This window comes from Atractosteus spatula, chromosome 2 (assembly GCF_055471065.1).
Source record: "Atractosteus spatula isolate fAtrSpa1 chromosome 2, fAtrSpa1.hap1, whole genome shotgun sequence".
NCBI lineage: Eukaryota > Metazoa > Chordata > Actinopteri > Semionotiformes > Lepisosteidae > Atractosteus > Atractosteus spatula.
Genome location: NC_142707.1, coordinates 32512136 through 32537372, shown reverse-complemented (window position 1 = coordinate 32537372; position 25237 = coordinate 32512136). Strand labels below are relative to the sequence as shown.

The 25237-nt window shown below is 37.7% G+C and overlaps 1 protein-coding gene across 2 annotated transcripts in view; it reads left to right on the top strand.

Annotated features, from left to right (window-relative positions):
* akap12b (A-kinase anchoring protein 12b) overlaps positions 1–24071 on the top strand; it is a 65580-nt gene extending 41509 nt beyond the window's left edge. Inside the window, exons 1-3 of one of the 2 annotated variants that reach the window (XM_088929562.1) lie at positions 3369–3598; positions 12252–19715; positions 21974–24071. In XM_088929562.1, coding sequence (XP_088785688.1) covers positions 3574–3598; positions 12252–19711 — 7485 coding nt within the window. In that variant the 5' untranslated portion in view covers positions 3369–3573 and the 3' untranslated portion in view covers positions 19712–19715; positions 21974–24071. Of the gene's footprint in view, positions 1–3368; positions 3599–12251; positions 19716–21973 lie in introns of those variants that run through there. The other variant, XM_088929554.1, reaches the window with a different exon arrangement.
* The last annotated feature ends 1166 nt before the right edge of the window (positions 24072–25237 follow it).

Sequence of the window (25237 nt, the reverse complement as noted above, 5' to 3'; positions counted from 1 at the left end):
TCCTTTACTACAATTGATAGAATACAATTAGGTTACCATCTTGTCACAGGCTTCAAAAAATTAAAATACTTCTATTTCTTCTGTATTAATTTAATACAAAAATATGGCTTCCTCTGGCTGGGGCATTGCTGTTGCTTCACCATATATTTCTACACAACACTGGAACATTGAAGTAAAATTATTGATCCAAATAATGGCTGCAGCTTCCTGTGTTGCTGCGGATGTATTTAGTGTCTATGCTCGCCTTTAGTCTTTTGATTGTCATTTCTGTGTATACAAAGGTCCCATTTCCCCCCTTCCTTCAATTATTTCCACATCATTTCCCAGGCCAAGAATTGTATTACACATGAAGTGGTGTTTGAGAAATGATGTCATGTAATTTACTGTTGTTAAAAGACACACCTAGATTAGTATTCCACTGATATTTTTTTGCCTGTGACAGCATTGTCTGTAGGCCTCATTTCTGTGTCACGTAGATCTAGAAAGTTAGACCAACACCCTGGACAGCAGTGAGGTGATTGTATAAAAGAGCTCGTTTTCAGTATTGGCAGCAAGAAGTTCAGATTCCAATACAAAGTCACTCCTGAGGAAAAAGTCAACAACATTTGTTCGATTTTTCACTCACAGGATAAGAACGTAATAAACATGAAATATTTCAAAAACAGAAAGCTCTTTTGAAAGCACTGCTTTTTAAGCATACCCTTGTGAAACATAAAGGCCAGAACATTTAAGATTAAGAATTGTTTTTTTTAATTGTACTGTGTTATACAGTATAAGAATGAAAACACATTTTTATGTAGTGAAATGGAAAATGAACAACTCGTATCTGTTCACCTATATAGAAGCTGATTCCTTAAAACAAAATAAATTGGGAGTGGGGTTTAAATGAAGTTATGGGTTTTATCTTTTTGTCTTATACAGAATAAAACAAAAACATTATTACTATAAATTGTAATTGTAAGTATACACAGCCGAGCCACATATATCCTCCCTTTTGTCAAATGTGAAAAAATAAACTCAATTGTTATCCTTAGAAATATTTTTAAGCTGTAACAGGTAAGGTGAAACTGCTGCCTTCACGTCATCTCTTGTGGGAAAAATGTTCTTTATATCCTCTGCTTACAGAATTGTGAAAGTATTATTCTGCTATTCGTATGCCGAAGAACCCATTAAAAATTGGGTATTCATCAATTCCACTTCGGGATCAATAAAGTCTTATCTTATCTATCTAAAAACAGAAGCTGGAGGTCAGGTATTAAGTGTGCAACATCTCTAAACCTTCTCTCTATGGCAAACCTGTCTTTAACAATTCCTAAACATATTTTATAAAAATTGTTCCTGTTTATACTAATGATAATAATTTGATGATGTATTATATTAAAATTAAGTGGACTTAAAGTTAAATTTGAAAGCAGGTGTTTTTATTCACTTAGGAGACTCCACTCTCACAAGTAAAACATAGATGATTAAATATATCAACAGAAATTTTAGAACAGATGGTTTTGAAAACATTTTTCACCCCACAGACTAAATAGCCTTCAATAAACTTGTTAGTATTGTCTTTCAGATTGGTCGTCTTTTCGGTATGTCTTTCAGGTTAATTTCCACCTCCCCTTCGTTTCAGAAACTGAGTGGAGCTTCTTGATAAAGTTTGATTCCCCTCCCCCCTTGCGTCCTTCTTTTCAAGAAATGGGAAATTGTGAAAGCTCCCACTGGGAGGCGAACGAGGTTGAAACTTGAGGCGTTTCTGTGTGAAATCGTCTGAAGAAAAGATGTTTTTGTGAATGAAAATAAAGGGCAGTAAAGAGGAAGTGATTAAGACAAGAGAGAGCTGTTTGTGGAAGGCACCTTGTAAAAAAAATCAAGAAACTCATGCCTAATGAGACTTGAACTTAACCCTGGCAGCAAACAATGATGAGACAAGTGTGTCCTTACAAATTAGTTGAAATGTAAAGCCTGTGTTTGCTAAATTTTTGTTTTGACACATTGTACTTTTCCCAGCACCAAAAGCATTCCCTTTTTAGAAAATCATGTACTATATACAATATAGTGTTTAGAGGTTAAGCCAATCAAAGCCTTTGACAAAAAATAATTTATTATTTTACATAAAATAAATGTACTGTCAATATTTTATGAATGCTGCTCACAGTTTTAGGTCTTTGCGGATTTGTTACACACAAGGTGTTGCACAGTATTTCCATCAATTTGATTTTTTTCTGCAATGAGTATTTCTTTTGCTTATGTAAAATAAAGATTGAGGGCAGCAGTCCCCAGACAGACCTGGATTAACTGGCTGTTTAGACTAATTGAAAGCATAAAGAGACGGTAGGAAAGAATGAATAGGTGTCAAATGTCTAATTGGCACCTCTCTGTAGAAGATAATTATATTTGTATTTTCTCTCATCATAGTTTCACAGACCTGACGCTTGTGTAGCTTTCCTTCAGTCTTCATAGTTTTAAATCAGAATGCAGTGATTTTTCTTTCCAACATACATTTAGTTTTTTTTTTATTATTTTTTCTTTCAGCTGATCAAACCTTGAAATTTTCCATGTTCTTTCCGGCTGAAAGATTTCTGTTAATGGAAGAAGTCTTCTGTTGATATAAACATCTTAAAAATGGGTTCATCTCCCTTCTCAATAATTTCCTCTAGAAACCCCTTCGACTGCAGGTTTTTTTTAAACATTTTGAGAGGTATATTTTCCATTAGTGCTCTTGCCTATTCTTCAGGAAGACTATATAAGACTATATACTAATATTAACACCACAGATGCAGACATTTACTTCATACACCTGGACTGCGGAAATCACACACTCTTAAAATGTCTGTGGGGATTTCAAGACCTGAAATCAGTGTTGAAATAATAAAATTAATAAAATAAAATTAATATAAATAATAATATTTCAATATTTCATATTAAAAAGTTTTAAGACAGATTTAAAATAAATATCATTGTTCCCCAAGAACACAGAAAAAAACCTCTTTAAGAAAGCTTAACATTTTCTCAAACCAAAGTTCTGGTCTAAGTGAACAGGGGACCTGGGACCCCTCTTAACAGATCTGTCTTTAATAAACTATTACCAAAGCTCTCTCGCAGGCGAGCAGTTCCAAGCTGCATGGGGTCTGAGCAGAATCAATGGGAGAGAAGGGGGTGGGGGGAAAGTTCCCTAAATTTATCACATGATAAGCTTTGTCATCCTGTAGTGGACAGGCCCCAGAGAGGGAGAGAAAGGGAAAAGGAAGGCTTGCTCTCATTCCAAACTGAGAAGCACAGCTGTAGGGCTGCCATACAGATATGTCTGTCCAGTAGCACTTCTGCTGAAATGCGCTTTCAGTCTGTTTTTCTCTTCAGAGCGTAGAGGAGTTTGGAAGCGATCTGTTAACTAGAGTTTAGAAGTTGAGGGGACTTCTTACACAGCACTACAGCTGTTTGCATTTCTACCTTTATAGCTAGGGGACTCGGTATAAAGAAGCAAACACGTGTGTTTTACTCTATAAAAAAAACAGGTCTTAGTGGTTTTTTTGTTTCATTGGAGCGTGTGTGTGCAGAAAATTTTAAGAAAAAAACGTGCAAATGCTGGGGACAATAACACTCACAGGTAAGAATTTTAATTTAAGCCAGTATTTATCTTTCCTCTGTTGGACTTCATATAATCTTCTCAATATTTCCTTTAATTTTGTGAATTATTTTGTTTTATATTAGGAAGTTCTTAAACAACTTTGTATCTTAAATGGAATAGTTGACATGGACACTTTTTTTTCAGACCAGTAGCAATATAGAATTTCAGAGAAATGCTGCAGACCCTTCTATGATTGCTATGGTCTATCTCTGATATGCTGCATGAAGGTAGTATGCTGAACTTTATTGGGCTCTGTCTTTAGGGTGTGGTTAATACAGTGGTTTAAAGTGGTCTGGGGGTTTCTAAGATTAATGCTGAAGAGCAGTTCATCCATGTATATTGCTTTGCTAGTGATATAGATGTTTGAGATTTTTGTAGATTTTTTCAAATGTGATTGATTTGCTTCTGTGATTTGAATCTTTGAAATTTCTACGTTTGTACGTTGAACAGCTGTAGGTCTCTCTAAAGCTTTTATGACAAGTACATTAATAAAACAATCAAAATCGCAAAGGCAAAAATGCATATAAGATTTTCAATTTTTGTATTCCAGGTCAGTATTTCACCTGTTTAAAAATATATGAAATAGATTGGCTGAAAAAACATTTTGAACTGATATTAGGCGTGTTCTGAAGAAACACATAGACTTTAGGTATTTCTTTTGATATGAGCTCTGAAGTCTGATTACTTTTATTCTACGGTATCATACGCCATGTAATCACACATTTGTTTCTGAAAGAAAACCTTCAGGGCGGGGGTAGGGGGTGTTTATAAAGCCGATTAGTAAGATACTAAAGCTCATCTCACCCAGCATGTAGTTTCTGCATTCCATAGGTTTTATCAATGGAATTATTTCAGGCAAGTCTTTTACACTCAAATAGAGACATCTGCCGGATACATACTTTAAGAAGGCAGCTACGTTCACATTGCAATAGCTAATATTTAATAAATACTGTAGGTACATTACTTTCCTGCCACTACACCTCATTTCATTATTACTACTGGAAATAAAAATAAATACACTTGCTCCAAATGTACTTAAAATATTAAAGTGACCTTCATAGTTGCAAATGATGAATTCACATCACAAAGCCCACTTAATCACTAAAGAAGGATTAAAAAACCAGAATACGACTGAATATCGAAAGGTAAAATTACAAGGGCATCCAAATTCTGCTTTGTTTGAAAAACATTTCAAACCAGACAGAGTTTACTAGTACAACCTTTTCAGAGCGCATGTACATTTAAGGTGTACAATTCCTCTTAGATTGTCATCGCAAGTGCTCTGGCCGTCCGCCTCACAGTGTGGCAGAGCTGTGTTTGGCTTTCTAAAAATTTCAGAGGTATTCGGCCGCCCTCCCACCGCGCTATGTCATGGCTGTGCAGTTATTCCAGAGGAATTCAGGATTGATCCTGGATTTACACGTTCCTCCCCTGTGCCTTCTTAATGAGTCTCTCCTGGAAAGCAGAGACTCAAGAGAGGGAGAAGAAAGAGGGCTATTATGTAGACAGTGTCAGTATGATGTCAGTGTTTTGATTATTTAAATCCATATTAGAATTGAAAACTAAAATCACTGACTTTTCTAAGAAACAAAGAAAGTTTACCAAGGAGAGGGGGTTGGTTTGTAGCTGGTTTGGTTGTTTGATCTGAGGTTCTCATCCAATTGTTTCTTGAAAAAGCCAATGATTTTGCATCAATAATATAGCTGGGTAGTGTGGCCCTGACCCCAGCAATCCCTTGTGTAAAAAAATATATATACTTCCTTTCCTCAGGCTAATAGGGCACGTAGGCTGAGGCTATGTATATCAGACTCAGGCCTTCTTTTCCCAGGCTTATATCAGACACATAGGCTTGAATGTACTTGTCCCTTTTTTCTGCTTAGGTCCTCTGGTTTGTGCTTCACCATTGCTTTTTGAGTCCATTAGTTAGGCTGTCAATATCTTTGAGAATTCTGAATATTTGAATCGTGTCACCTCATAGTCTTCTCTGTTCCAAGCCTAAAACAATAATAGGTTCTTATTCATGCATTTTAACATAACATCCATTGATTGTGTGCTTTTAAGCATATATTATTAACATTTAGTTTGCTTTTTTATTGCTTCCTAACATAGGATGTTTTAATTGCATCTCCATAAAGGATAAAAATCATGTTTCAACATAAATACCTAGGTTTTTGCACCCATAGCTTCTTCAAGTTCTGTGTGTTTTGTTGTTCCTGTATTTGTGTGTGACAAGTAATTAAACTGCACTTAATCAAATGTAATCTGTGAAGTATTTGACCAGTCTTGAATTTTGTTTAAATCTCCTTGAAATTCTTTGACCACTTCCTCAGTGTTTACTAATGCTTTTATATTGATATTATCTGCAAATTTGACTAGTATACAATCTATACAATCTAATCTATATCATTGATCTAAATCAGGATCAACAGTGGTCTTTAAACAGAACCAATACAGATTCATGTGGTACTCTCTTAATTACATCACCTCAGTTGAGCATTTACCACTTATCTCCAGTTTCTTTTTTATCAGTCAACCAGTTTTCAATCCACATAATTGCTTTTCCTTAAAAATCCTCCACCTTTAGTTTGAAAATTAATAATTTATAAAGAACCTTATCAAATCATCTGAAAAGTAATTATACTATTACAATATGCTCCATTGTTTGTTCAAAGAACTAGTTAAACATGACTAATTAGGCTATAATTACATGATTCTTCATTGTACATTTTATGGATATGTCCTGTTCCACCGAAAGGGTATGACCTCAGTCTTGCGTGACTGTTGGAAGGATTTTGCTAACAGTCTATGAACAACATTTCTATTTCCTTAAGTACAGTTAGTATTATATCAGCCCCTGAAAATGTGTTTATCTTAAAAATACATGTAACAGTTCTGCCTCTTATAAGGCAAATTCAAATTCAATACAGAACCTTTTTATAATGATGTTAATTTCTTCATTGGTAGGTGCCTGAGTGAAATACTCATTTAGTTCTTCCACCATTTCCCTTTCATTGTGTAAAAAAACTTATTTTTGTTTATCTCTGAGACACCTTGTTTAATTGCAACTGAAAATAACTTACTGTATATATTTCAGTAAAATATTTCAGTAAAAATTTCACTTACTGTATATATATATATTAGTTTTTTCTATCTCTCTCGGCTTACTTTAGATCCTTTTTACATGCTTGCAGTTCATTATACTTAATTTCTTAAATTGATCTCCTTTTTTCGGTCATTTTATAAAGTGTTTTCTTTCTCCTTATATTTTCTTTGTTGATTTATTAAACCTATTGGGCCACTGTTTCCTAGGCTTTAATTTGTTTACTGTTAGAATGAGTTCTCTTAAGCTTTGTGTCTTTAAATTACTCGGTAGTCTGCTTTACAGAAAATCTAAACATTTGCTTTGGAATATACTTATAGAATTATATAGTATAGTATATTTTAAAATATACTTATAATACATAATACCTACCGTAATCTACCGTATTATGATCACAGTTATTTAAAGTTAATCTCATTACATCTTTAGTTTAACTATACTATCTTGATTGTTAGAGAAAATTTAATACAGCATCGGCTGTGGAGCCTTGTGGAAACGAAACATTGTGCTTCTTTTCTTCTCTTTTCACCTTGGAATAAACCTTTACTTGTTCCTTTGCAGTCTGCACATGCTGACACAGCTACCTACTTGAACTAGCTGTTGAGGTTTAGCCTATTAAAAGCCTGCTTTCATGTGCTTAAACATAATCAGCAATTCAGTAAGACAGTGGTCTTATTAGATATTCTTACTTTGGCACCCTCTTAGGTAATTTGCAAGACAATGAGATAACTTTTGTTCTGAATGTTGAGACAACTGTCCTAACAATGACAAGTATGTGAGAGGTTTTGTGGTTCCATGTTTTTGCATTCTCTAACGGCGACTGGAGTCCTGAGGCTTGTAAACGTCTGTCACTTAACCAGTGCCAGACACAGCTTAAGGAAATCAAGTCCACACCTGTTGTTACAGTTTTTCCTATGCATGAAGTAGAAGCAAACATTGATTCCTTCAGCTGTTCACATTGTTTGTTCTGAGATGACCGCAAAAACTATCCTAGGCCTGAAAAAGAAAACACAACTAACCAGGTTCAGATCAGCTGTAGCAATTCTAGCCTGACTGCTGGCCTATAATAAAGATGGCAACTTTAAATTAGGAGATATGCATTGATTTACAGACTCTAGTGTATATCACATTTTACCATCAGCCATATCACCCTGTAGCTCACAACTGACAACCCACGGAAGCTCAGCAGGTGTGAACCTGGTCAGTTGTGGATGGGAGACCTCCTGGGAAAAACTAATGTTGCTGCTGGAAGTTATGCTAGTGGAGCCATTACAGGGCACTCATCCTGTGGTCTCTGTGGATCCTAATACCCCAGTATAGTGACCGGTAAACTATGCAGTAAAATAGACGTCGTCCTTCAGATAAGACGTAAAACCAAGGTCCTGACTCTCTGTGATTATTAAAAATCCCAAAATCGAAAAGAGTAGAGGTGTTACCCCTGCATCTTGGCCAAATTTCCCCCTTGCCTTTACCAATTATGGCCTCTTACTAATCACAAACTAGGAATTGGCTTCATCACTCTGTTCTCCTCCCCACTGATAGCTGATGTGTGGTGAGCGTTCTGGTGCACTATGGCTGCTGTCACATCTTCCAAGTAGGTGCTGCACATTGGTGGTGGTAGAGGGGAGTCCTCATTAATGTAAAGCTCTTTGGGTGGAGTGTTCAGAAAAGCCATATATAAGTGCATTATTATTATTATTATTATTATTATTATTATTATTATTATTATAATTATTATTATTATTACCAGTGTGACTGGTATTACCAGTATTATTACCAGTAAGAAATGTTTTTTTTTATGAAGACAGCTGCCTTGTTTTGTGTTACAAGGCAACAGCAGTTAAAACAGGTTAAAGTTCTATGTAGAGTTTGGGTAGTCAGGTGGTACCATCTGGGTTGGCTAAGTGCACTATTTTGGTTACCCTGAAATACATACATGCAGGGCAGGTGTTTGCAATGTGGCTCATTGGCTACAGCTCACCACATATGCAAGTTTTTGGTGCCCCATTTTCTCAATAAATAGACCCACCTTCCATGACCCAAAGAAATCTAGTTCAGTGCAGTCTGGATCACTTTTCATGACAATGCCTTCCAGCATTCATAGGCTAGAGTGGATGTGTTCAGAAAGGGTTCTTTGACAGAAATGAGGTGATATGACAGATATTGGTGGGCGGACAATATCTTTAAAAACAATGATAAGCTATGAACATTTCCTATTCTCCTAGTATGCCCAAATCTGATCTCTCTGTGCAGGGGGTGATTTTCATTAATACTGGCAGTCGCTTGGGATTGACATAGAGCACTGAAGTGTTCAGGTTTATGCTGAAGAAGCAGGAGCTGGGGCTTTGATAAAATGTATAGATATTATTCCAGATACAGCATAATTTTCCCAGTTACCAGATTCAGTGCAAGGAAATTGTTACTGATTTTGAATAACATACTCTTATACAAGAAATGAAAATTGTGATGTGTACTACATGCATTTATAAGATGCATTTCCTTGGAATACAGATCTGACTTTCTGATTACACATTTCTGATTTAAAGACAGAAAGGAGAAAAAAAATCCAGGAAGTACATGTGAATTTCTAGGTTCATGTTACAAAAGTGAAGTAAACTTCAAGCTAGCTGTCCTGCTCCATATATTATGTGTTTCAGGAAGGTATAAACCAATTTCACAATAAAAGCCATGGACCTCAGCCAAGAAATTACTCTCATAATTTTTGTTATTTATTGGCCTCTTCTAAAAGGAAATGTTGACTTTCAGTTTTATTCAAGGCGACATTATGTTGTTAGCCCGGCTGAGGAAATGATAGGTACCAGACGCACCTCATTTTACAGTGGTTAAATGTAATATGGGACAGATTTAGTTGATGGATCAGAATGAATGTTTTGAATGTTATCCTGTGTAGTAAGTCCTTAGTGTCCTTTGGAGCACATTGACTGACTTAATAGAAAAAAGCCTCTAGACTTCCTCACACTACTTCTCATCCCACTCACTGTAGTAACTGATGTGAAGTACAGGGAACACTTCATCTGGGAAAACTGGTTCTGTAATTCCCCAAAATTATTGTCTCCTTAATTTTGAGCTGTAAATGTTTATGCACGTACGGTATATGACGGGATGTTGAGATTATAATTCACAAATTGAGGGATTAAAACTATAATGAAGACATGATTGTTATTATATGATATATTTATAAATAAAATCTAATCTAATATATGCAAACATTCAGGTGGGTAGCTGCAACAGCATGCGTAGGCTGCAAACGAACAAGTAAAGGTTTATTCCATGCTGAAACGAGAAGAAACAACGTTTCGGCTGTGGAGCCTTCTTTGGGTGTAAGATTCTAAAAGCATTAAGGCATAAAATAAAATTAAAGCATAAAAGCATTAAACATAAAACATTCTAAAAGCAAAATAATTGATTAGATAATCTAAACCGAACTAATTGGCACATTATTTGTGGTAGAATCTTTTTATTTTAAGGCTTAGCGGAGTGTGGATGTGTTTGAGACAGCTGATGGGTTCAGAATGCTGGGAATTTGAAGAACGAAACCAAGGGTAGTTTGGGGATCCCATGAGACAACTCAACCAGCTCCAGATGTCCACGTTCTTCATTACTGCAAGGTCTTTGAGAAAAGGGGGCTCAGTGGTGACCAGGGTAGCCTGAGAACACTTAAAAATTTCAAGAACACCACCCACAATTGTAAATACACTGTCAGGCCTGGATGTCTGAGCTATTGTGTCTGTCTCCTTTGGCTTGCTTCAACAGTTATTCTACAACCAAGGAATATGTTTTTCATCTTTGCTTAGGTGGAAAATCAACAATAATTTTAATAATAAAACACTTTAAGGCTATAAAAACTTAGTCTTTACTGAAGTGGAAGTTTCACAGCTCAGTGAAGCAGTGCTTACTTCATCACTTTCTGTGTGTTCATTGCCATTTGTTTAGAATTACATTATACATTATAACATACTGTATTATAAATGATGTGGGCCAGTCTCTGGGTGACTTTTTATTAATGTCCTTAAGTACCATGTAGTGCACTCTGTTTACTTTCCTGGTCTTTAATAGAAAGCAGTTCTTTATGTTTATGATGTCTCCCAAGGGTTTTGTAAGGTATATTCTTGCAGTCTGTGATGAATTGAGATTTTCCATTGCTATTTTCCAAGAAGTTTAATATAAAAGTGGAAGAATGTATGTAAGTATGTTAAGATGAGATTTTAGTCTTGAACTTCCTGTTGAAATGGGTACATTTTGGGTTTTAAGATGGATTCACAGATCATGATTGTTTCAGATAAAATTGGTCTTTGATCATTTTTAATTTTTTGTGAGAACCTGTGTTTTGTGGGTTGGAATATGTTTTTAATTCTCTTGTTTATCAACAGTACAAAGATATTTTTTTTCCTTATGAACTGCCTTTTTTTGTAACCACTGTACATTTTATGTGGTTGTACAGATTGCATGGGATATTTGAAAGCAATTCTCTACTGTCAGTATGGACACTGAAAATTTGCAAGAGTGATCTCAGTACTGTTTAGTACCATGCAAGAGATAAAATTATATTACATTATGGTAAAGTTATATTGCATTAGGCAATTAACGGAACTATTTTTGGTGCTGTGATCAAAATTAATGTTCAAAATGACTGCAAAAGACAATACAGGAAATCTAGGATATCTACAGATTCAGAACCTGAGATAAAGTTAGAATGCCTGAGTGCAATGTATTTACATACCTACAGTAGATGCTGAGAATTCCAGACATTTTCTGTAATATTCACCTACAGTTTGGGCTTCACATTGCAAAGGGAATTCTTCTGGTTAATACACATGCACCCATTGTTTCTAAATGTCCCTTCCTGGTTTGGCACAGTTAAACTATTGACTGCTTTAAAACATGAATATTTTAACACAATTTTAACACATTTTAATATTTATTCATTTTGTTCATTTTATGGATTTTGTCCTAACTGAAGTACCTGTTAATATTACTAGCAGTACTACTAGTAGCAGTACTGAGTGTGTCACATTCTTTGAACCACTCTATGTACAGCATAGTGTTTTTTTATATGTAAAAAAAAAGTTTAAAAGAAAACTCTGTATATGTACGTCAATAAATATTTGCAAACCTTAGACATTTGGATTCAGTTTCGGGGCATCAAGTGTAAAAAAATAAAGTGTTATAGTCGGTGCATTATTATAAAAATGTAAACATTTCTGCTGTGGAGCCTTCTTCAGGTGTGAAGACTTCACACCAGAAGAAGGCTCCACAGCTGAAACATTGTGTTTCTTTTCTTCTCTTTTCAGCATGGAATAAACCTTTACTTGTTCGTTTGCAGCCTACGCATGCTGACACAGCTACCTACTTGAATTATAATAAAATTGTAATTGTATGTAAACATAAGAATAACCAGAAATTTTACCCCCATTAATCTCATGATGGCTCAAGCCTAACACTTTTACTGGGCTTTAAAATACAAATAAATGGACTCCTCTGTTGAAATACATTTCCTGTTTTTTATTCTAGTTGGTCAGAGTGACTCTGCGGCTGTGTCTCAGAAAGAGGAAGAGCCTGAGAAGATGGAGGACCTCCAAGAGGAAGCTGAACCTCAGGTGAACGGTGAGAAGGAAGAGCAGGATTCTCCAGCTGCAAATGACGTTACACCAAAGGAGGAAACACCAAAAGAGGAGAAGGCAAATGAAGCCAGTGAAGTTGGATTTAAAAAGGTTTTCAAGTTTGTGGGCTTCAAATTTACTGTGAAAAAAGACAAGACTGAAAAGACGGAGCCTGTGCAATTGCTGACTGTGAAGAAAGAGGAAGGTGAAGAAAAAAGCTTGGATGTCACAGAGGATGCCAAGGGAGATGAATCCAAAACAGAAGCTAAAGCAAAGGTGCCAGAAGAGCAGGAAGTCACCAAAACCGCCGATGAACCTGCTGCTACAGAGTCACCTTCGGAAAAAGTCAATGGGGATGCAACCGAAAAGGTAGCACAACAAACAGAACCAAGTGAAGATGTTAAACCTGAGAAAGAGGTGGAGAAACCAGCAGAGTCTCCAACCAGCCCACTCCAGGAGATTCAGTCCCCTCTGAAGAGATTTTTTACACAGGGGCTCTTTTCCAGTTTAAAAAAGAAGACCCCCTTTAAAAAGACTAAAGAAGAAGAAGAGACAGCTGAGGAAAAGGCGGCTCTTGTGACTGTGGAAGAAAAGCACGAATCAGAGGAAAAGACAGAAGATGCTCCTGCACAAGAGGAAGAGATTAAACCCGAGGAGGCAGCCCCTGAACCTCAGCAGGAAGAGCCTCTTGCGCAAGAGGAAAGCAAAACCAGTCCCCTGCCAGAGACAGCCCCGCTTGTTGTAATAGAACAAAAGGAGGACGAGATCAAAGTCGAAATTGAAGTTGCACCAAAGGTATCTAAAGAAGATGATGAGAAGCCATCAGATCTTCAAAATGCTGTTCTTGAAGAGGCAGCTGAAGTGACAAAAGAAGATGAAAGTGTGGAAGAGCAGCCGATTACAAAAGAAGAATCCCAGGAAAGTGAAGCTACCACTGAATCAAAAACTACAGAAGAGCATGTGCCAGATACCCTTGAAGGGGAACAGAAATCAGAGCACCCTAGTCCTGATGATGCTCCCACAGCTAAAATGCCTGAGACCATCACCACTGAAGCTGAGATTTTGTCCTCACAAGAAAAAGCTAAAGTTCAAGGTAGCCCCCTTAAAAAACTGTTCACAGGGACTGGTTTAAAGAAACTTTCTGGAAAGAAACAGAAAGGAAAGAAAGAAGATGAGACAAAATTGGCAGAATCTGGTGAAAATGTGATTGAACAAATCCAGTCATCAACTGAATCTGCAGAGGTACAGAAAAGTGATAGCTCTCCTTCCTCTCCTGAAGAATCTACTGAACGTTTTATTGGTGAGGCAGCCCAGACAGAGACCCCTGGGCCAGACGTTGAAGGAGATGGAGCTACCTCTGATGGAGAGAGGAAGAGAGATGGTATTACGCCTTGGGCTTCCTTCAAAAAGCTTGTGACACCAAAGAAACGAGTCAAAAGGCCTTCTGAAAGTGACAAAGAAGACGATGCCAATGAAAAGCCTAAAAGTGCAACTATGTCGTCCACAGAGAGTTCCGGATCAACAGAGAAACCAGAAGAACCCAAACCAAGTGAAGAGGAACAGAAAATGGAGCGCAGTACTGAAGAGCCCAAAAAGAAAGTTGACACTTCTGTGTCTTGGGAAGCTCTGATCTGTGTAGGATCATCCAAAAAGAGAGCTCGGAAGACATCTGACTCTGATGATGAGTCCCCTAAAATAGAAGAGGAAGCACAGAATTTAGGAGAGGAATCTGCCAAAAGCAAAGAGGCAGCTGTAGAGTCTCCAATTGCAAGCTCTCAAGAGGCAGACCAAGAACAATTAGCTTCATCACCAGACCAGGCAGGGAGTCCCTCAGATGGAGAAGGGGTGTCCACCTGGGAATCCTTTAAAAGGCTTGTCACTCCAAGAAGGAAGGCCAAACTAGAGGACAAACCCGAAGAATCTTCTGCAGTTACCACTGAACAAATACCTTCTGACAGTGAAGCTGGAAAAGAGGAGTCTACATTTTCTTTAAAGAAATTAATTCCAGGTCGTAGAAAGAAGAGATCAGATGCAAAACTAGAGCAGGCTCCAGCTGATGAGGCTGATAAAGTGGTTGGATCAGCAGAGGAGGACTCTGATACACCAGCTGTAGTCCCCCTTTCAGAGTATGATACAGAACAGATAGATGCTACTGTGAAGGTAGAGGCTACTGCTGAAGTGAAGGCAGAGCAACAAGAGGAGACTCAGACAGTAGACATCAAGCCTTTAGAATCCACCCATGAAGCACAACAGTTATTGGAGCTGGAAACACAGTCTGGAGACACAGTACCCTCTGCAGATCAACACATTCCAGACACAGGTATACAAGTATCTGTGGAGAAAGCTATACCTGACATGGATGAACGGTCACCGTCCTGGATCTCTGCAACAGTCACAGAAGAAATAATTCAGGAGCAAATAGAAAGCATAAGTAAACATCAGCCACTTAGTGATATCCCTGAAGAAGTGGTAGTAGAAGAGACTACTATAACCAGATCTCCTACTGAAGTGGAAGACCACATCTCTCCAGATGACACAATAGCACAAGACATCATGGAATTGACATCTGAGGCAGTGACAGCTCTTGAGCAAGCACCTGAAGAGTCTTTTGCCGAGGAGACAACAGAAATGGTTTCAGCAGTCTCCCGATTAACAGAATCCCCAGGAACGTCTGGCGACGCTACTCCTGTTCCTGGAGTTTATGAAGTGAAACAAACAGATAAAATTCTGCAAGAGGTTGCAGAAAACATAAAGTTGACGCCGATTGCCTTATCTGTAACTAACACTACTGAGCAACCAGAAGAAACTGTTGTGGTTACTGTCCCACATTTGATGGCATCAGCTGTAAAAGAAGATCCTATTGTGATGCAAAAAGAAGCAGAAGCAGTGGCAATATGCACAGGCCTATCCACTCAAGAAATAGAAGCAGTGGAGACAAATTTACAAAAATCCACAGTTGAAGTTATTACTCTGGTAATGGAAGCAATATCCACTGAAGTTGTTGCAGAGGAAAAGACAGAGCTGTTTCAAGAAGCAGGGGCTGTTGAGGAAGAGGTTTGTAATGCAGAAGTACAGGATATCAAAACTGAATATCAGGAAGTGGAACAACAAGCTGAGGCAGGGGAGACAGTCGAAGAGAAAGAACTCCAAGAAGACAAAGCATCCCAACAAGATGGTGAGGTAGGCGACGTCTCTTTGGAAACAAAGACAGATTCAGAACTTGAGAAAGAAATATGCAAAGCTCCCGAGGAGAGTGAAACAGAAAAGGAAACTGCAGAACAAGCAGGAACATTAGAAGAAATTATAGAGTCAGAGTCACTTCAGCCAATCACAGTCAGTGGACAGCAAGATGAGTGTGAATTTCATGAGGATCAAGAGGTAGTAGAACTTACACCCGAGATTGAACCTGCTGAAGGTCAAGCAGTAGAAAGAGTTGAGGAGCTTATCTGCACTACACCTGTAGAGGTAACTGAAACATTGGTTACAGAAGAAGAAAAACTGCAAGAATTCAAAGAGGTTAAAGACCTTGCAGACCTTGAAGTACCAGGAGAAGAAATCATTCAATGTGCAGCACAGGAAGTGGTTGCCTCAATGCCTGAAGCACCAACTTCTGAGAGCTCAGAGATGAAGGAGGCTCCATTTGCTGTATCAGCACCCGCTGTTGAACCTGAAGTTCAAGCAGTTCAAAAAGTAGAGGAGCTTATCTGCGCTTCGTCTGTAGATGTAACTGAAACATCAGTTATAGAAGAAGAAAGAGTGCTAGAATTCAAAGAGGTTAAAGACCTTGCAGACCTTCAAGTACCAGTAGAAGATGTTATTCAATGTGCAGCACAGGAAGTAGTTGCCTCAATGCCTGAAGCACCAACTTCTGAGAGCTCAGAGATGAAGGAGGCTCCATTTGCTGTATCAGCACCCGCTGTTGAACCTGAAGTTCCAGCAGTTCAAAAAGTAGAGGAGCTTATCTGCGCTTCGTCTGTAGAGGTAACTGAAACATCAGTTATAGAAGAAGAAAGAGTGCAAGAATTCAAAGAGGTTAAAGACCTTGCAGACCTTCAAGTACCAATAGAAGAAGTCATTCAATGTGCAGCACAGGAAGTAGTTGCCTCAGTACCTGAAGCACCAACTTCTGAGAGCTCAGAGATGAAGGAGGCTCCATTTGCTGTATCAGCACCTGCTGTTGAACCTGAAGTTCCAGCAGTTCAGAAAGTAGAGGAGCTTATCTGCGCTTCGTCTGTAGAGGTAACTGAAACATCAGTTATAGAAGAAGAAAGAGTGCAAGAATTCAAAGAGGTTAAAGACCTTGCAGACCTTCAAGTACCAGTAGAAGACGTCATTCAATGTGCAGCACAGGAAGTCGTTGCCTCAATGCCTGAAGCACCAACTTCTGAGAGCTCAGAGATGAAGGAGGCTCCATTTGCTGTATCAGCACCTGCTGTTAAACCTGAAGTTCCAGCAGTTCAGAAAGTAGAGGAGCTTATCTGCGCTTCGTCTGTAGAGGTAACTGAAACATCAGTTATAGAAGAAGAAAGAGTGCAAGAATTCAAAGAGGTTAAAGACCTTGCAGACCTTCAAGTACCAGTAGAAGATGTTATTCAATGTGCAGCACAGGAAGTCGTTGCCTCAATGCCTGAAGCACCAACTTCTGAGAGCTCAGAGATGAAGGAGGCTCCATTTGCTGTATCAGCACCTGCTGTTGAAGCTCCAGTGGTTAAGGAGACTGTTGGTATTCTTAAACCCCCATGCAAAACCATAAAATCTGAAGTAGCAGAGGTGAAAACAGAAGATTTAGTTTTAAGAGAAAGAGTGAGTTCAGTAAAATTTAAAGATCAGCAGGAAAGCCCGTTTCAGGATCAGCACACAATTGATGAGGCTGCAGCTCTACTGGTTGAGGCAGCAATTGGAGCTGTTACTGGCAGCCTTGCTGAGGAGAAGGATGAAAAGTCACAACTAGGAGCTCCACTTTTTAGTGTTCCTGAGAAATCTGACAATGAAGATGAGACAGGTGTTTGTGAAAAGCAAGGAGAAACAGGAGATGTAACATGTGAGCAGGTGGAAATGCATGAACGTGTGATTGAAACAATTGTTATTGAAAAGCAGAGCACGATGATTGTGCAGCAGATTATCCAAAATGTTGTTGAAAACCTTACAGAGAAGGTGAGTGAATCTCAATGCGATATTGCTGTTGCCAGAGACCACGAAGAAAAGGAGCAAATCACTACAGAAGAGTCATCATCTACCAGTGATATCACAGAATTGGAAAAAATATCTGAGCCACAGCCTGCTGCGGAAATCATTTCTGTTTGTGAAGAAAATGAAGCACCACCAGCAGAAGCAGAAGATGAGAAATTACCAGAAGACACTCTGGTTGCAACAGAAACTGAACTTGTTTCTGAATCAACAGCAGAAACAAATACTAAGGAAGACTCAGAGATTTCTGAAGAAAAGGCAGTTAAAGATAAAGATGGAGAAGGAGAACAGAAAACAGAAACAGCTGAACAAGCAGCCGTTACAAAAAAAGAAATAACAGAGGAAGACAATGAAAAATCAGAGTGTGGTGAAGTGCCAGAGGAATTACGGGTATCAGCTATTCCAGAGACAGAACATTTGACTGCTGGTAGTGCAGAAGAAATACAAGAATCTAAAGAGACAGAAAGCACACCGCTGGAAGAAAAGTGTCAGGATGTTGATGCTGAAGTTAAAAGTAAAAAGATTACAGTGGAGATTGCAGAAATGAAAAGCCAGGAGACAGAAATGCAGGAAGCAGTTGTGGAGATCCAAGAAGGAGGAAATGTGAAGAGACAGGAAGTAGAGGAAGTGATTGTCCAGGAAGTGACAGAGCAGGTAGAGTGCTTAGAAGATGGTAGTAAAGAAAAAAATGATGTTGTAAAAGAAGACAAGACAGAGGAAGATGCAGAATGTGAAGCAATTCAGACAAAGTCTGTGGGAAAAGAAAGCTGCACTGCAGAGAAGGTGGAGTGTCAGGAAGAGAAAGAGCAAGCTGAGATGCCGGCAGTACTAGAGGACGATTCTCAGAGAAAGGCAGAAAGTGATGATATTTTACAAAAGCAGGAGGAAGTAAAGAGAGAAGAAGAAGCCCAAGAAAAAGTCTTTGAAGATGGAAAGGCTCAACAAGAAGTTGACGAAGATGTACAAGGTGCCCAAACTAAAACACAGGCGTCTAAAGATTCAAAAAGCCAGAAAGAAGTGGTGGATGTTACTTTAAGTCAGGACAACAAAGTAGAAGAAAAGAGTCAGCAACCAGTTTTAGAAGAGGTGCAACATGAAACATCCATCACAGATGTTCAAAGTCAGGAAACAATGGTGAAAGATGCACTAGGCCAGGTAGAAATGAAGGAAGATATCCCAAAGCAAGAAAAAACCCCTGATGAAAAGAGTGAGAACACAGACAAAGAAGCCTTACAAGAGATACCGGAAGTTGTTGATATTCAAAACCAATCGGCAGAAGCAGTGGATTTACAGAGCCCAATGGAAAGTACAGTAAGCCAAGAGCAAGTCATGAAAGACAAATCGAGCATAGATAATGAAACAGAAAATGTACAGGAAGCTGTGGTAGACTCTGAAAGCTATGAACAACAGGCAGGAAATGCACAAATCCAGACAGATGAAATGGAAGCTGTGGCAATCCAGAATCAAGCCATAACAGAAGAGAGCCAGAAAGAAATTGTGGAAGAGGTGCAAACTGAGACAGCTGTGGCTGTTGATAATAAAATAGAAGAATTACCAGTGAAAGATGACGTGCAGCAGGATGTTGCTAAAACAGATGTGAAAACTGAGAAACTGGTAGAAGATACAGAAATTGATCCACCAGTGGTGGAGGATAAACAAATTGAAAAGGATTCAACAAGTGGCGTAAGCCATGATGCAAGTATAGATGCACAGGGCCAAAAAACCTTACAATGTGATGTGTCAGCGGTTGAAGATTTGTCATGTCAGACAGAAATCAAGGAAGAATTACAGGTGAAGAAAGATTTAGTAGAAGATGCAAAAAGCCTGGAGACTGCACGGGAAGATGACATATGTCAGATGGCAACTTTAGAAAGTGTTCAGACAGAATCTGTGTCAAAGGAGGTAACAGAACGCCCAACAGAAGCTATAGAGGAGACTCAGTCAACAGTTCTGGTAGATGGAGAGACTGTGTCTAAGGCTGATGTTGTACAAGATCAGATGCTGTCTTCAGAGAGTGAACAGAGCAAAGCGGATGTTGTAGAAGATGTTCAGATCCAAGCAGAGACGAGTGAGAAGACTGAAGTCAAACAGGATGAGCCAAAGGAGGAGTTAGAAACTGAAATAACCCAGGACGCTGAGAAGGAAATAGAGCAGGTGTCTTCAGAGCAGACAGCAGCTTCATGAGTTGGTATGTTCTTCTTAGAAGTTAATTTTAAAATGCTGTAGAATAGAGAAAGGAGTAAGTATTCTATTGTGTGAACATAAAAGCTATCTTTATATAGCACATTCAAGCAATCTTCCTCCCACTGCTATTTTACTTTTGCTTTTAACTGCAAATACTGAGTTCAATCCTCAGAAAAATAAGGGGTCATTTCAAAAATGTTGTTAGAGAAAGTTGGCTGTAAATTCAGAGAAGAGAATCCCTGCCAGAACCCAACATTTAAAATTAATTTGAAAGTCAGGTATTTCTTACGTTCATGGAACCACATCAAAAGTGATCTGATTCAGCTGGTTTATGCAGCAACATGAGCTATGAGGTGGCATAGCTCTTGTAGATTTACTACTTAAGTTTGTTTTTTTGTGGTTTTTATTATTTTTATTCCTAGCAACTGATTGGAAGCATGGCTTAAACTTTTGATGAACATGTACGTGAAGATATGTATGATTGCATTTCTAAACATTTCTAAATATACAAATATTTACGTCCTTCAAAAACAACATACAAAGAGTTTGCACACCTGGCCTTCCAGAGTGAGGGTTGCACTAATTTTCCTTTCCTTGATTGACATAGGACTATTTTTAATGTAGATACACATACATTTGGTGTAATATGTAAGAAAAGAATCATGTTAACGACTTTCAAATATAGAACACAAAATAGTCAGGAGGTGACAAATTTTTGACCGATGGGTACCGACTCATTGATTCTTAAAGTAACATTTCAGGATAGACCAAACCTTTTTATTTTTGTGATATGTTGCATATTCATAATGCAGTTCTTTGAAACAAAAGAATGAATAAAAATATATCAAAACAGCTACTCTGTTTTTCAAACAGAAGCCATTTCAAAAGGCTGGTCTCGACAGGAGGGTTTAAGAAATCTTGGGCAGTTGTTATTGTCGGCCTACTTTCATCAGCCAATCAGGCAAATCTTCCCATATCGCTTTTAAACATCGCTCGACTTTTATGAGGAGGATTTGTTGGCTGGGAAATGAAAAAGCTTTTGTCCGAAACCCGAGTTGCCGAGAGCCCTTCGATTTCAAAGCAAGAATGCAGTAGTTGTCGCCCGCTTTGAGCAGTAGAGCCGAAAAGGAGCCGGTGCTGGGGCAGATGAGCTTTTGCTGACAGATTCACCACAAATTATTTACAGAAACACCATGTAATGTGTTGTCAAGCAAGTTAAAAGAACAGGTGTTAAAAGACATCAGGAGGTGCAGTATGCTGAGAACAGTATATTGATGAACTGGGGTGTATTTTGTTGTACTAGGCTTACATGAACAAAATATTTAAAGCCAAAATTAAGTGTCTGTATAATTAAAAATGAATAGTATGTACTCCCAAAAATGAAGATTGTATTTTTAAGAATGTTAGAAGAATGTATCAACCATAAAGTCCTAGTATATTTCCTATCTTGAGTGCTGTTACTGTAAACTTCTTAAATGATGAGTGTGGATCTTTATTCATACTTATTTCTCTGGGGAGTCCACCAAAGGCCAGCTTAACATTTGAATCTGGCACCAGCTTGTAGACAGAGAGGGAGAAACCCAGCTGAATGTTTAATGAGCAATAATGCAGCACTGCAGCAGCCCTGGAAGACAGCAGCAGTTTACTGTCTAATGTCCTCTGTGCTGGCCTCACCTCAGTGGGCAAGTACTTTTCGACACTGTAATAAGAATGCTTGAAAGCAGGGTCTGTGGTGCACTGTAGATTAAACCGAGGTACCGCTTCATGAATGGAAGAATGATTCAGCATTATGTCTCATTTTCCTAGAATTAGAATTCCCATCATCCTGCCAGTGCAAAGGATTTTTAATATTAACCAAAGATGTCACCTCCCAATTCTTAAACTTTTAAGACAAGAAAACTGTTTTTAGACATAGTAAAAGGATGCTTTCATCATCTTTAATTTAGATGAAATCTTCATGCTTTCATGAACTAGCATTTTTCTAGATTAAAAATGGATGCACATACATTATGTTGCTAAATACGTATTTGGTATTATGATAATCAAAACTCATAACTGGGTACTTATTATGTATTTAAACATAAAAATACATCCAAATAAACCTTTTTTTGTTTTTGCTATTACTTTTTGCTATTTTTGTTTTTTATTACTTTGATGGTCCCAAAAATGGTGAACAAAAGGTTTGTAAAGAGCTTAGCTTTGATACAACAAACTCATTTTACTTATTCTTTCCTCCTGAATATATTTATGTTTTCTTCACAGGCTCATACAGCAAAAAAGGAATCTGTTCCGAGAAGACAGAATTGGAAATGGGGAAAAGAACACCTTAAGGTGTCCTGCGATTACAAGGGTGCGCTCTGAACCAAGAGCGAGTGACAGAAGGACATCTCAACCTACTCTTCTGCGGCATCGTTCCTGTCACCAAGACAACCCTGGGCTGCCTCCAGGAGCTTACCCACAATTTTCCTCTGCTTTGACCTAACAAGTTTCAATGCTTTTACCCAGATGAGCTTGTACTTAATGTGATGTCTGTGTGCTGACTTGATGACCTTCCACTGCCGGTATTATGTCCTGGAAGGCCTTTTACTGTCCTTTAGGAAGAACTCAACCTGTGTGTCTCAGAACTGGAGAGTATGTCCTTGTATATTGTATTTATATCCGATGTAAACTCACTCCCCCCTTCCACACACACTCTGTCCTGCTTCCTCCAGCCACTTTTTTGTATTTATATGACGTTTTGGTCACAGAACAATAGTTGTCATTATAATGTCCTGTCACTTCAGGCTACTGGGGAGATTACAATGGGTTGGTACAGGTACGCTTCCAATGTTTAGTTTTGAATGGGTTCAAATCCTGTTAAGTCTCTGAACATTGCTTTCCTGACAGGTGTTTGACTTGACATTTTATTGAGACATTTAAGATGTGAAGCGGGGATAAAGAAAAGAAATGTGGGGTATATTGTTTATGCTTCAACTGCAATTTCAGTTACTGCTGTTAATGTTGTAATGTTTCCTATAGACTATAAGTAATTAAAAGTAAGTTACTGCCTGCCACTGTGAAACAGAGCAAAATACCTTCAACTAGCTATCGCAAAATCCAAAAGCTTTTTGATGTCTGTCTTTGAGAGATGAAAAAAGATAAAAGCGCCTATATCCTATGCTCATGTGAGGGGAAATATATATATATACATTCTTTTTAAAGTTGTATCGCCTTGATTTTCCTGTTGTAAACACAGCTCTAGTTCCTTACCAACAACTATAAAGCATGTACAAATGTATCTGACTCAACATGCAACACATGCAAATGCTAGTTTATTCAACAGAGACTGGACTTCAAGGTGTAGAGGACCAAAATGTGTTTTTCTGAGAGCAGATGTAGCGCTGATGGTTTCCGTAGTATATATGATCTCGTTATTCCCACACTTCACTCTGGCAATCACTGTGGTTGAGAAAATGTGAGAATTATGTATGGAAATTGAATGTTTTTGCTGAGCTGTGTGTTAAAGTTTTAAAACAATCTCTTAAGCAGTTAAAGTTTACTCCACTTTCACATCACCACAGACAAAAAAGTAGTCCTATTGTACCCTCTCCTGGTAACATCTGGTATAGGTTGTTAAATGTCTGGTAGAAAAACAAGAGATGGAGGAACAAGAGTATGAATCATTGCAAATTATTTGACTATGGCTCTTTTCTTACCCATCATTGTAATCTGTTATTTTTAAACATTTTTAAGCTTTATTTACAATTACGCCAGATGGACAGTACACATTGTATTGTACTACTTAAGTATACATGACGCCAGATTTGTAAGGTGTGATTTGTGTCGACAACTCTGGGAATGAAAGTGTTGGACGACACTTTGTGTGCAGAAGAACACTGAGCCACTGTGATATTACCAAATATGTTTATATATTAAATTTCAAACCATTAAGAAGAACCAGTTATGCAAGTTACCTTTGACAGTTATTTCTTTTGACACAATTCCAAGAGTAACAATAAGAAAGTAAAAAAAAATAAATGTTGCTATGGCACACAAAAAAGAGGGCAGCTCTCATCTCTGTGTTAGTAATTGGGCATGAGCTTACAACGTGTTTGGACAGCCTCTGTCAGCTGCAGAGATTGGTAACATGCATTAGTCTCCTTGTGCTTTTTATAACACAACCTGAATGTGAACTTCGTAACATTTGTACAAATTGTATACCTATGTACCTTAAATCATATTGTAATAACAACTTCTGAAAAAGAAACTTGTAACAGTAGCATGAATTTAATTCTGCCTTTTATAGTTCCAAAAGCTGTTAATAATATGATTACAAATTCTTGTCTAAATTTCATTTAAATAAAGCTAGCTTTAAAAAATGCCTACGGCAGTGAATGAAGCTTTGTTCATTCTAAGTGGTCTAACTGAGCAAAACACTCAATATGTTCTTATCCCAAAATTTAGTATTTTGTGTCACTGAACATTTACATAGACTTAGCCACAGATTAACAACTGTTGTTCACCAGAATGTTGAAATCTCTCATTGCTAGTTTTTTCTAGCATTCTGGGATTAATAAGCAATGGTGTAAAAAGCCACATTATTCTAAAATGCTTTAAAATAGTGGCCACACATTAATAAGAATTTGATCAGGGGCATAATACAGAGGTATTCATTTTACCACTGAATTGCTGATCATTTGGACTTGTGAATGATTAATCAAGTATTTGCATATCATCATTAATTGTGTCCTTACAGTGAAGTTTATTCTGTTTAAGTGCTGCCAATGAGATGCACAGAAATATTATTTGAAATTGTTTGCATTAGCTTTGTAAGCAAGCTTTTGCACTAATTACAAATCCACTGCAAAGTTCTAACAACCTGAATTGGATTTTGGAGGAAATGACAATATATCAAGCATATTCACCATTCACAAATATTTTGTGGCCTTTTGTTTATTTAGCCCATGTACATAACAGCATTCTTATTAGTATTTCATTCTATCCAGAATGAAATGTGTCATGAGCACAGCACATGATCTCACTGTAGAACTCCACTTTAAAACGTTAATACATGCAAAATGGACTTGTATTCTCTGTGAAGATCAAGGGTTCATTGATAACTGCACAGCAGCCAACAAGTGCAATTACCATCTTCACAATTACAATAATTCTTTAGAACTATACAAGTAAATATTCAGAAAAGGCAATCGCTAGAAACAACGGTAGTTATGTTTATACAAAATGAAAATGCTGTTTACTTTAAATGCTAAATAATTAAAATGCATTTGCAATACCTACCACAGTACAAATGTATTAGGTGTCAGACATTTTTCCCCAAAAGAAGAACAAGAAGTTTCACCCAATGCTTCGCAACTGTGAAAAGCTGTATTTGAGGCACTGAAATATATTGAATTTGAAAAAAGGTCATAACATGAGAATCAGAACAGTACATTTCAGCAAAGAATTATTGACATTGATTACTTCCCAATGCAGAAAACAGCTCCTCAGTGTTAATCACTTAGTAGTTTTAAAACAATTCTGAATTGA